At 35.4% G+C, this 14,356-nt stretch overlaps 1 protein-coding gene across 1 annotated transcript in view; it reads left to right on the top strand.

The window, feature by feature from the left end:
* The window catches only part of Tmprss15 (transmembrane serine protease 15), a 103,830-nt gene that overhangs the window by 18,475 nt on the left and 70,999 nt on the right, over positions 1–14,356 (top strand). The window contains exons 6-8 of the mRNA XM_041678537.1: positions 4,010–4,141; positions 8,154–8,262; positions 9,790–9,896. Coding sequence (XP_041534471.1) covers positions 4,010–4,141; positions 8,154–8,262; positions 9,790–9,896 — 348 coding nt within the window. The remainder of the gene's footprint in view (positions 1–4,009; positions 4,142–8,153; positions 8,263–9,789; positions 9,897–14,356) is intronic.

Below are 14,356 nucleotides of genomic sequence, written 5' to 3' on the forward strand. Positions count from 1 at the left end.
GGTAAAAGTCCATGTGGATTGTGTTCTTTTGTTCAGCTGCCTTTGTTGCCAATTACTGTAAAGTTTTACTAACCAATTTGGAGAACTAGAGGGGAGCTACGGGAGCTAAGGCCACATTACACAGATTGATTTCTTGGCTGCTGCAGTGTGCCTGGAGGGGCTCTTTTGGGCACTTGCTCGTATGCTTGAAGGCTTCCCACAATGTAACTTGTTCTAGTCCTTTGTTGCTGGCAGTGCAGGCAATGATTTCAGAAACATGAAAGATTCGATACTAGGGGTTTGCTATATTTCACACAAAATGCAATATTTTGCCACTCATCCACTATATGGTAGAAGTTAGGGATTGGAGAGGGGGAAAAGTAATGGGCGGTTTTTGTGAAGGAAGTGATGGTGGGCCAAAATAATCTAGGAAGGACTGTGTCCTTGATTGAATTACTCAAACCAGGGATGTAGAAATTTTATCCATTAACAAGTATATTGTAGTCTGCATTTGAGGAAAGGCGAATTTCCTACTGCTAAGCCTCTTCACTCTTTCCTGACATGCCCCCAACATCATCACATCTGGATAAATTAGACCTTTCTGTGTATCTGATTTCGTATTCTGACACACCATCATGTGTATTCTATACTTGCCTATTTCAGTTACTTCCAGGAATTCTTCAGAGTCAAATTTTAATACGAATTCTCTTGTGAAGATGGGTTCAACCTCTGCCTACTTCCTTGCGCTTTCATTGCTCTCTTAAGGCCTCATTAAAACTAATTAGCACGCAGCTCAGCAGGTAGAGTGGCCACATCCTGCTTACCTGGGTAGTTACTTTCCATGCCACCTTATAACTGGGGTGTAGATACCTACACTCTCTACACTCTCAAAATGGAAGCCAGATGATCAGAATGTCAAGGTCATCTTTAGCTACCTAGGGAGTTTGAGACCAGACCCAACCAACCTGCCCCCCAAAAATTTACAAAAATGATAAATGAATTATTTCCCTACATTAAGTTCTATGAGAACAGATGCTGTGCCACAAAGATTTTTTCTTCTTTTATCGTCTATCTCCACCTTTTAGAATGCCATGACGTAAGTAGCCATAAAAATCTTGTGGATTAATGATCACTACGGGGATCATCTTAGTAAGATTGCCTACAGCTGCAACGAAATACCAAAGCCAAAAGCAAGTTGAGAAGGGAAGGGTTTACTTCAGCGTACATTTCCATATGATAGTCATTCACTGAGGAATGTCAGGACCAAAATTCATATGGAACAGAAACCTAAAGTCAGGAACTGAAGCAGAAGTCATTGAGAAATGATTCCTTGCTCAGCCTGCTTTTCTATATATCCCAGCCCTGCCCATGGTTGGCACCATCCACGGTATGCAGAGCCCTCCCACTGCTATCACTAATTTTTAGAATGCACCATAGACTTGTTCACAGGCCAATCTGCTTGGGACGTTATGTTCTCCAATGATGTCAGACTGAGTAAAGTTGACATAAAACCACTCAGCACAGGAATCAAAGCATCGCAAGCACCATCCCTTGCCAGTAAGGCTTTGAGGTTAACGACAATAGAGAGACACAAAGCGCTCCAGGAAGCAATGATCCACAGACAACCCAAGTCTCACATATTCTTAGCAATGGTCCTAACTTAAGTCTTCTAAGCACTAAATTCATAGACTTTTATGGGCCTTTGTTAAAAATAATATAGACATATAAGGAAATTCTTTTTTTACCTATTTATTTATTAAGAGTTTCTTACATACTGTCAAATATTGTGACTTTTGTAAATTGGGACACAGTAATTAAATGACTTGCTTGATATGGAGCTCTTATATTTTAAGTATAATGTACATTTATATTTAATAAATATATTTATTTCTATTTTTATTTTACTAAATTAGATTATTCTGCCACTTGAAAATAGCTCTGATATTTATGCTATTTTTTAGATGTTAGCTTTTCCATTAATTTCCCAATGGAAACTTTATGTTCACTTTAATCAGAGCAAGTTTTTTTTAAAGTCTAACTTAGTTATTTATATGTTCGCCAACCCTGTCTATAAATGTCCTCAAACAAGATTTAGCTTGGTGAATACATGATTCCCAATGAGTTTATGGGAAGCATAAGAAATTTCAGAAGTCATTTTGCTTGTTATAGTTTTAAGAGCCAGCAGATGGCAGTACAGTGTTTCATTTCATGTTAAGAAAACCTACTCCCTACACACTAGCAGCACTAATAGAACTCACTGGGAGGGAAGGAAAAGATGTGAAGTTGGGAAGGAGACACAGTAGGGGATATGGAATGAGCTAGGGATACAAATGATCAAAATACATTATTTTCAAATACTAAAAAGTATTTTTAAAAGTTAAAATAATAAAAAACAAATGTTAGGGAGTTAAATTTCCAAAAGTCCTTAAAGCATCATTGATACTTTTATCATAAATAAAAACATTAAAATTTTCACATTGCTCTGAAAAACAAATGGATATTATCTTGCAGGGGTATAAGAATATGTGTTATTCTTAGAATTTCAAAGTTAATTTCTAGAAGTACGTGTATCTTGGTATGTATCTGTGGTGATTTGAAAGAAAATGATTCCCAAAGAGAGTAGCACTATTAGGAGGGGTGACCTTGTGAAGTAGGTGTATCTTATGGAGGAAGTGTCTCATGGTAGAGGCGGGCTTTGATGTCTCATATATGCTCAAGATACTGCCCAGGGACTCAGTCTATTTCCTGCTGCCTTCATATCAACATGTAGCAGCTACCTCTTCAGCACCATGTCTGACTTCATGCCCTCATGTCCTGCCATGATGATAATGAACTGAACCTCAGAAGCATGCTCCCTGCCATGATAATAATGTGGAAAACTGCTGAAACTGTAAACCTCCCCTCCTCAATTGAATGTCTTCCTTTTCAAGAGCTGCCTTGGTCATGGTGTCTCTTCACAGCAATAGAAACCCTAAGACAGTCTCTCTATATCATATCCTTGGAGGTGGGGCAGCTGAAGGATAAACAAGCAGGCTGAGAGCTACAAAGTGGCAGCGCCTGACTTTGATCTAGCACAGTAAAGGGATGTGTTTGTATTGGATGCCCTCAAAGAATGGCTGTGGCAAGAAGCCAAAAATTATGGAGCAGAAATAGCTAATCGATTTCTCCAGTTTTATTACATAATGTACTTGTAACTAGACATTTTATCTTACCTCAAAGTGGTTTACTTTGATAACATTTTCCTTTCAGAAAGTACAGACTTTATGAACACCACTGTGTTTTCAAATAATTAAGTTGTGTGTTAATGAATTATTAGATAGATGTTATAATAAACTTTAAAATATATTGTATCATCTCACACAACATTGTTCAGTGTATGAAATTGAGGACCTAGGTACTTTTCCATTGCTGTGTTAAGAAACCATGACCAAGGTAGCTTGCAAATTAAAGCATTGAGTGGAGTTTATGATATCAGAGGGTTAGAGTTCATGCTCATCGTGGAGAGGATCATGGCAGGTAGGCAGGAATGGCACTAGGGTAGTAGCTGAGAACTTATATCCTGACCCATAAGTACTGAGCAGAAAGAGAGGCAGAGAGAGCTAACTGGGAATGGCTTTTGAAATATTAAAACTAATCCCCTATGACATCCTCTCCAACAGGGTCACAACTCCTAATCTTTCCCAAGGAGTTCCATCCACTGAAGACCAAGTATTCCAATATATGAACTTATGGTGGCCTTCTCACTCGAATCACCATAAGTATTAAGTGATTAAATTAAAAGTTTACAAAAATTGAATGAACAGCATCAACACTCACAATCAACATCGCCTTTTATAGAACTTAAAATACATTGAATTTTTGTTAATGATTCATCAAGTGAAATAAATATTCCTTTTTACAAAATGAACTACATTGATCCATTATAAATTAACGTAATAAAGAACACACAAGAAATATCAGCCATTGTATATATCCTGCCAATTTGAAACTTATTATTCAAGAAACTTACAATGTGAATCTGTACTTTTAGGCAGTGTCCCAGTAGAGTGCCAGCCTGGTTCACGACCCTGTGCTAACACTTGGAACTGTATAGCAACTGATTTATTTTGTGATGGAGAAGTGAATTGTCCAGATGGTTCAGATGAAGACACAGAACTGTGTGGTAAGGCCTCCCATTTTCTTTTACTCTTCTTCATTTTTTCTCCTCCATGACTGTACACAGACACAAGTGTGCATGTACACAAACTACACAAAAATTCATGTATGCGCATATGTACATACATTTATGTGTATGCATATACATGTACACACATGCACACACTTTTGCATATGCATTTACTCTGAAAGAAGGAGAAATTATCTGCTCTAATATATACATGCATGATTTGTTGCAAAATCTAATAAATATGTTATTTTTAAACTTATTTGCATAATATTAGATGTAACTAATTGTACACAATACCATTTGAGAACTCTGCAAAAAATATTGTGATCAGACACACATAACTCAGGTAGAGAGGGAGTGTCAGTTTTTAATCTCCCCTTTGTCTTGAGCTGCCATGGTTCTTAAGATTAAGCACTAATAATATAATACATTTTCTAGATATTTTCATCATCATATAATGTCACTTCTCTTGCCCCTACTTCACAGTATCAACTCAGTGAGCATCATTCCCTTTTCTTCATTGCTTTTCTTTTTTTCTTGAGTTCTATAAATAATACAGTTATTAATAATAATAACAATAACAATGATTTCTTAATATAGTGGTGTTTTGTGAGTCTATTTTCTAATTTATTCTAATTGTTCTCATTTTAATTGCATTAATAAACACTTAAATAACACAAACACTACACCAAACATTAATCTAGATAATCTAAATGGAATCTCTCTTTGATTTATAGTTCACTGCAGTTTGCTTCCATTTAGAAAAGGTTACCAGGAAGAATCTTATCAATGTAAATTCATTGTACATACAATAATGTAGTTTCATTGTAACCTAACATCATGTAAGTTCAGATTGTAAGCAGTTAAAAGTACAATTCAATTTGAAAACTTAAAGAAAAGCCTGAATTAAGCCTATTTTTGGTGTGATCCATAATCACCTTTTGATTTATTTCTGATTTTTGAGAAAGGCTCTGGCCTGGAGCACACATTATGAAGCTTCTGCCTATTGCTTCTTAGTGCTAAGGTTGCAGACTGAGGTGTAGTACTAGTCAACCTTACAAAGCTTGTAAAGGGGTTGGTGTGCACAGCTCGTAGGGTGTTGTGAGGATGCAGTCTCCTTGTCTGTTACCATTGCATTCTCATATTCCTTGGCATTAACTCAAGGTGAAGATTTGAGTGAGGAACTAAATTTGGAAAACTACCCATCTACTAGGTCCATACTTCATAAGACAGGCATTGGGTCTGTTTCACAGTAACAATTCAACAAAAAGTAACTACACTTGAGATTCTCCCACTCAAAAATTTCAATACAAGTGCTGTTGTATAAATTTCAAACATACAGAGCAGAACTACATACTTCAATGTGCAGCTGGCATGAACTGGAAGAAAGTGCAGACTATGGAAATTTTCTATTTTATATACATAAGCTACTTAAAAAGGAAGATGGTGATCTATAAACTGTGTTTTTCTCCCTTGGATTTCCCAAAACCTTTTTAAAACGAATATGATCCAAATGTACCATCAAGAGGAAGCAAAGGTGATGCTGATTTCTGTTTCAAAAACATCAATCCGTATCAGCTAGACACGTAGCTTTAAACCTATGTACTGAAGATAGGAAATGATGTAACAACATTACACAAATCAAATCAAATAGTTTAAAAATATGTCTCACTTGTCGTTTGGACTTTAACATCATTGAGTCCATCATTTTCAAAATTAGTTGATAACAATTCATATCAAAAATTAATCATAAGACTAATAATGTAAGGATGATAGATTGTCTCTAAATGAGTCTTAAAGTAATATATTATTTTTTCTGAGTCACAAGATGAATCTCAGCATCCAAACTAAACATCTACCTTTGCTTTAAACACAGTTGCTTTAAAATATCTGCATGATATTTTTTCAGTATACGGTGGCTTTATATTTATTAAACCTTAAGGTCACCCAGCTTTCCTAGGATTCTCAAGTTTTTGTGTGCTTATTGTCTCCATTCCTTTATATGTATTATAAAGTTAGCATTGTATCTATTTCTGAAAAATAGTTTCAAATCATTGTTTAGCCAAGGTAGCAGAAAAATCAATCTAAAGAACGCTCTTCAGGCAGCAGGTGTTTCAGAGCACAGGTGATCTTATTCATTTTAATCAGTGGAGGTAGTGAGCCCCCAAGCCGCAGACAACCCTTCAGCACCAACTCCAATGTTTAGCAGCAGGATGCCATCTCAAAGCCCTTGTACATCAATCCATACTCAGAGAAAAGTTTATAAGCTAATTTAAGAATTCTCTCTGTAAGACACTGACCTTTGATCTCTCCCTATTTATTGGTTTTACCCCAGCTGTGCGCTCTAATTCTAGTTTGTGTTATTAATAGAGTCATATTAATGATTGCTTCCGTACCGAGTTTCTGTATTTAGTCTTTGGTTATTTAGGTTTGTACAACTTATCGCTGACTATAGCTAAAGTAAGATTGCTTTAAATTGTGTTTCTCTTCTGATTAGCATTGCATCAGCAAGAAAGTTTGCTTTTTAGCTGACCTCTGTGGAGAAATGATGCTGACTCAAGAGCTCTTAGGTCAAGGTGCAGCACTGTTCCTAAGTTGGCAAGTGTACTTGTAGTTTGCATGTTCGAATGTGAGCATTTGATACCTTTTGGTGTGTCTGCAAAGATCAGGATTAATTCTGGTATCTTGGACAACTCAATGACTTAAGACCAATGGAATCGGTAAATACTGGGCCAGCAGAGTGAGCTTGTGGTCGGCCCCAAGTGCATGTCATCAGGACTGCTTGGTGAATTCAGGAAGAGTGTCTGATGGCTAGCAGGATGGCTGCTGTCATTTGCAGATTCACTTGTTACCCCTCAGCATTTGTTCTAACGCTCTAGAAAATCGGGAGACTCTCAGCAGGTCACAGAATTACGATCTAAACATTATACTCATTCATGTTTGAGATATATTTTTAATTCTTATTAATCCTGAGAACCTGTCTTGCTTCACTGCCAGATATGTAAAGTTGCCTTTTTTCATACACATCGTCAAAGGGATACCCAAAGCTACCCTCCAAATCGTCCATCTTGACAGGATTTTTGACATTCTAAGCATTGTTATTGTAAAGAGTTTAATACTATTGTAATTTAAATGCTTTCAGGGATAGTCTACACTTTTGTTTATATTCAGGACTGACAAGGTCCAATTACTTCAAACTAAAATAAAGATTATTTACTGGAAATAAAATGTGAAGATTCATAGAAAACTAGACAAACAAATTGGTCATATTCTTTTGGACAGACAAGACACTGTGATACAAAAATTCTAGCAACTTAAGATGACAATGATCCTCCTAAAGCAGGCACAGATACTTCCCTAGGCATTAAGGATGGCAGTTTTCTGCCCTGTCACCCTCTCTTACTTAGCTCTTTCATAAACAGTTCACAGGCAAGGGGACATTTGGGAACAAACACAATTTAGTTGTAGAATAGCTGATTATGTAACTCGGTATCATGACTCCACATTAATGCAAGTACAGACATCTGAGGAAGTACAGAAAAGTCTTTTGTCCCTGAAGGCTTTGCAATAAGATCCACCAAACACAGAATAATCTCAACCCTTTAGAAAATTGTAAATCAAGTTATAAAGCATGACACTGTTGACTCCCTTTCTCTAGAGATACGTCAGAAATAAATCTGGAGGATGAGTAAATTCACCAGCATAGTAAATGGTTATTACAGATATTTGAAATGTTCTGTGTTCTCCTATTTTTATTTCATTCCTTTTCTGTTTTCCTGATGCTTCTAAAATGGCCTGTAGTACTGTTTAAGAACATTGCAAAAGATGGAAATTTCTAATTTAATTTTGCTGTTTAATGTACACTGTCATGGTAATTGCAGATAGAAGCCTCCAGAAAAGGGGGCATGCTATGAATATTATTTATGAACCAAGAAACCTCGGGAGAATTAATTAACCCCTCCTATTTTAAGACTGCTTATATCTAATATTACCTGACATGTTCACACAGCCACAGCTTGTGATGGAAGGTTTTTGTTGACGGAAAATTCTGGATCTTTCCAAGCTGATCATTACCCAGGGTCAGACAGTTCAGGTGTTGTTTGCCGCTGGATCATCAGGTAAGACACTATTTTCTATGTCCTGATCTTCAGTCTGAAAATCTCCCAACATAATATCCCCCTTCCTACAGTATGTTTAAAATAATTATAGCTTTTATTTACTACCAACCTATAGATTACTTTGAAGTTCCTCTTTAAACCTTAACCTTAAAATTACTCTGTATCAATAAACGCTTTGTCTAAGAAATAGCAGCAGCTCACTGGGATCTAAACAACTACTGCAAAACAAATTTGTCATCATGATGAGTCTTAATCTAATTAGTCAATTTAAAAATTAATTTTTCTGTTTTGAAACTAGTTATTATATGCCCCACCCCAGGATCAAAATATTGGTAAATGCAATGAGTTTTATACAAGTATAGAGGATTGATTAATTCAAGAGAAAGTATTTAAGATATCATTAAGCTATTTAGAACACTGAATTTGCCCACCCTAAAATTAATAGCTATATTTAGCACCTGGCCAAAGTTCTATAATGTTTTAACACCTGACCAATGTCATGTAATGTGGACATCAAAGATTGGTCTTGTGTTTTCACATCTAGTGGAGGCGTAAGTCACAAACAATCCCCCACCAGTTTGGAATGATGATTAAAATAGAATGGTTATTAATTTAAGGGAGAAAAACTTACAGATCACAGTCCCAGACAACAGCCCTCTGCGCAACCAGGAAGGGAGCCTAGTCGTTGGAAGCAGAGCTGGAAGCCAGAGAGAGAGGAGGGAAGTGGCCGCTTTTTTTAAAGGGAGAGAGACCACACCCCAATGGGCTGGTATCTCAGCGGCTATTGGCTGAAGGAGTGGGAGGAGCTCCCACAAGACTCTAGCTTCTTGCTTTCCCTGGCGTGATTCCATCCTGCATGCCTGTTCTGAGGAGCAGCAGGCAGTAGCCTCCGTCTGACTTCTCTGCCACCGAAGAAACTACCACTAAAAGTTACATTGATATCATTCAACCCATAAGTATAATATAGTGTATAAAAATATTATAGAATACAAATGTGATCCAATGAATATGACTTAGAGTCACAAAATTTCTGGTAAACAAGACAGCAAGCATATGATTAGTATTTCACTAATATTGTTAAGGTTAGATAAAGTGGAAAGGGGAATGTGGAATATACATATTGTGGAACATCTTTATTCAGCCATAAAAAAGGAAGAGTTTCTTATCCATGTTTTATGATAGAAACTTGAGACCATTAAATGAATTAAGCCAGAATACACGAAAGACAAATCCTACAAAATTTCAATTAAGTGTAGTACTTAACAGTGCTAAATTCATAGAAGGAAGTAGATTAATGTTACTGAGACTATAGGGACAGAGCATTGTAAAGATTCTGTTTACTGAATGCAGAATTTCAATTGTGTTAGATGACAAGGTCCTAAATATGTGTAGTTACAGAACTGTACTGTGTTTGCAGGATAGCTTACTCCATATGCTTGTCACAAGATGGAAAACCCAATCAAACTGTAGAATGCGTTGAAATTTATCATAGCTTAAGAACTTTTTTTTTCTTTTCTCTTAATTTAGTGTAAACCAAGGACTTTCCATTCAGATCAGCTTTGGATCTTTTATTGCACATTATACTGATGTGTTAGATATTTATGAAGGCATAGGACCCAGCAAAATTTTAAGAGGTAAGTTAAAACAAGCGTATAGTTGATTATAACAATGAAAATAAATGGGAAGCCTTGACAGTGGTCATGTTTCTCTTTGAATTTTGATCAGAATATTAAGTTGCCCCTTAAGTCTGTAAAGTAAAAATGGCTATCACTGTCAAAATAGGAAATGAGTACTGTATGTTGACTTTTGGCCGTAAAACTAGTGTTTTAAAATCATGTGAAATTAATGTTTTTTTTTTTAAATCAAGCGTCATTCATTGTTTAAATGTTGACTCCATTTATTAAAACCAAAAAACCTTAAGATTGCAATACCTTGTTTTCAAAGCACTACATAGAACAGTTTATCATCAATGCATGGACAGTGATGGAGGTGAGAAAACTCAGGAATCAATCCAGATCCATGAACTGTTGTAAGGAGTGGCTGTTTGTTCGTCCCAACTACCTGGCTAGCTTATCCCCATAATAATCACACAGAAACTGTATTAATTAAATCACTGCTTGGTGCATTAGCTCTAGTTTCTTATTGGCTATTTCTTACATCTTAATTTAACCAATTTCTATTAATCTTTGTATCGCCACATGGCAGAGGCTTACCAGGTAAAATTCCCAGCCTCTGTCTCCAGCAGATCCATGGTGTCTCTCTGACTCTGCTTTTTTGCTTCCAGAATTCGGTTCTGTCTTCTCTGCCTACCTAAGTTCTGCCCTATCAGGCCAAAGCAGTTTTTTTTTTTTATTCATTAACCAATACAAACAACACAGAGAGGGGACTCCCACATCAATGAACTTCATTCCAATTGGCCAAAATGACACAGCCTAATCATCACAGACAATGAAATCAGGGGAGGGTGGGTCCAGGAACTTAAATAGGATGAAGAAGACAATGTGGATAAAACACAAATTAATCGGCTTTCCTTACAAGTATGGGGAAGTTGAGAAAATAAGTTTCAAATAATTCTCCATATTAAAGATTAATAATTTCACCTTTGAATTGTATGAATGATGAAACATGATCCTGATCTAGTTAGACGGGTTTGATTTATTTGTTAATGATAAATATTTAAGCATATGTCAAAGATGCATATTTTTATTGCATATTATTGATTGGATATTGTACTTGATAATCTGTGTAAACTTTCTAATTTAATGTTGCCAATATGACTGCAAAATACATATTTCAGAAGAGAAAAGTGAGATAAAAGGAAGCAAATTAAATTCAGAAAGAGAATGTTAGAGGCAGAAGTCAACACAAGACTTTCTTCAGTTAAATATAGAGGAGTTATGTGTTGTGCTCTATCAGTCTAAGTGAAGCAATGAGGATGCCTCCAACGCATGAGATCATATGGTCACATTCACTTAAACTGATAGAACAGTCAGATGATGTTTCTGTAGCTTTAAACTACAAGTCCTTTCTTTCTCTCTCTCTGTTTTTTGAGAAAGAATTTCTCTGTGTAACAGCCCTGGCTATTATGGAACTCACTCTGTAGACCAGGCTGGCCTCAAACTCACAGAGATCCACCTGCCTCTGCCTCCCCTAGGAGGTTTTTTGTTTTGTTTTGTTTTTATTATTTATTTATTTTACATACCAACCACAGTTTCAACTCCCTCCTCTCTTCCTGTTGCTTACCCACCTCCCTTTTACACCGCACACCCGCTCCTCATCCATTGGTGAATGGGCATGCAACAAAAACTGTAGTTCCTTAAAATAAAGACAGATATAATGCACATAGATAAATACTATGGGTCAAATAAGTATCACCAAATCAAATACATCATCAATGTGTATTAGATGTAGATGCCAACATCCACAGATGCTAATTAGAATCGTCCCTGACACTTTCAGTCATCTCACTAAATGCCTCCCAATTAATATGAAGCATAAAAACTATACTGATTATAAAATCTCATTTTCCTATAGATATGAATGTTTCCTGCTCCATTACTCTTAAAATACCTAGGTTTTATTTAATGTATTTTCATATATTTAGCTTTGCAGTTAAACAATAAACAAACATTAAGATAATTAGACATGTGGATGTCATAACACAAAAGTAATTATCATAACATTGTTATATGAAGTTAATATTCATAAAAAGAATGCATTTATAAAAGTTCATTTAAATAATAGTAAGTTAAAGATTGTACATAAATGTTTCAAACTAAAAATATAAATATGTCAATCTTAACAAGAGAAAGTGAAAAATAGTCATTTAAAATTAAAGCACTCACTCTTAAATAATGATTATGATGTCTAATATTTAGTATGTGGATTGAATTATAAAATCAAGGGATTTCTTTATTTAAGCTTGACTAAGAGGTTTGTATTCTTATACTGTAATAACATACTATATAATCATGAATGTTAGCTGAATTTGCAATTTATTTTTATTAAAAGGCAGATAATAACTTTGTTTTAATTTACAAGCACATGTTTTCAAAACTGATTTTTATATGTTCCTTTGTTTAAGATCTTCACCAGATAATCATCATTGAATTTTAATTCAGAATATATAGCAGAAACTTTGTTTTTATTTTGTCATAATGGAAAATGTATATATTTCTTTCATAAATCTGGGGAAATTATCTAAAGAAATTATAAGGAAACAAAATTATGTAGTGTCACAAAACAATTGTTATATACTTTATTAAGGTAGTCAATATAGATAAATTTCAGAAGCATTTGTCAATCAATAACTTTTAGATAATACTTTTATATAGATTGCCAAGCAGTTAGGACAAAATCTTGTTCTTTAGGTACTTTCATGAAAGCATGATCTTACTTTAATGATTTTAATAAGTATCAGTGTTGAGAATTAAAGGCATGGACTGTGACCAAGTGGACTCCTTTCCATTTCACACACAAAAACAATAATCTGTAATTTCTGAGGTGTTAGGGTGAGGCTAGAGCTTTGTTATAGGCTGGGGAAAAGGCTCTGTTTGAACTACATCCTCAATTTTGTTGTCTTTAGTTTTGAAACATGGTCTCACAACTTTTCCTGGGCTAGTTTCCCCCACTGCCAGAATGGCTTGGGTTTACAAGCCTGCCTTCTTCACTCAAGTAGCTGGGCATCTGGGACAATAGTTCTGTTTCACCAGACATTGTCAGAAATGCTTTGCCACCTTAAAAACATGTAATAAAAATAGCCTGAATGAGCACATGAAAACTGATGTCTAAATTCCATGTCCTGAAAAAATGTTTTTGAGTATCATGTTTGAAATTCCAAATGCTTAGTAAATTCTGCTCCCATAAGACAGGACAGCTCACACTGCATGCTGAATATGGTAGCTTGCCATCGTGTAGTGAAGTACTATTAAAAAAAAAGCTCAGACAGAGAAACTGCGGTTCTACTTGAAGCTCAGAAAAGCAAGGCAGCCTGTCACTGGCTTTTACCTCAAACTCAGACCAAAAATGGTGACTTGCCTCCAGAAATCTCAGAATGAGACTGTGACTGAGAGCTGTTTTCTTCCATTTTATAATCCTCCCTAGAACTGGGATTAAAGGAATACCACTGGGATTAAAGTCATGAACCACCCGGTTTCTTTGACAATCTAGTGTAGATACTGGGATTAAAGGTGTGTGTTATTGCTGCCTGGTCTGTAAGGCTGACCAATGTGGCTGTTTTACTTTCCCAGTCCCTATGCAAGCTTTATTTGTTAAAATACAATTGAAATGTCACTACAGTGTAGAGTCTGCACAGGTATAACTAAGGAGTTACAACCAACACTGTATAGTTTCCTGAAATGATATGTTATACTATAAAAAATATATAGCAAATATAAAACTAAGTAAAGTACATGCAAGTATATTTAAAATAAAGCAGCTTTAATAAGATTTATACATTTATTGACTCACTTTTTCTACACTCAAAAGTACTCATTGACTCATTTTTGTTGATAGTAATAATTTATATGAAGAAGTATGTCATTAATTTAAAGAATTGCCTCAGCTCACAACTCATAAAACTCCGCTTATCAGACTGCCTGGGAAAAATTGAGAATACCTTCCTGAATACTTCCATCACATATTTAACAAGCAAATAATCCCACAGTTATTTTCATATTAACCTATATGTATCTTTCTAATGAGGCATCTAGTTACTTCTCCAAATCATCAACACATGGCCTCACACTGAATTCACAGTTGGTACTCAAGGCTACATGGTGAGCATCTTGAAGTCTTCTCCCTCATAAACTGATGTTCTCATAATGCCAGCATTTTTCTTGATTAAATAAAAGATAGTGAATATCTTTTACAACATCTGTTAAAATTAAATCTATAGAAAATCTGCCATCTCTCTCTTTTTGGTGTCTTTCTAAGCTCCTTGCATTTTTATCGTGTTTCTCTGCATTCTCTTTCAATAAAATTATCTGTCAGCATTACTGCTGTTTGAAAATAAATGATTATTTGATCTATAATAACTACACAATCTTAAGTAAGTTCATATCGATACAAGTTTAAAAAAATTAGAAATTTTCAT

Source organism: Microtus oregoni, unplaced genomic scaffold (assembly GCF_018167655.1).
Source record: "Microtus oregoni isolate MIOR12 unplaced genomic scaffold, Mior012 000030F_ref0000283, whole genome shotgun sequence".
In the NCBI taxonomy this organism is placed as follows: Eukaryota; Metazoa; Chordata; class Mammalia; order Rodentia; family Cricetidae; genus Microtus; species Microtus oregoni.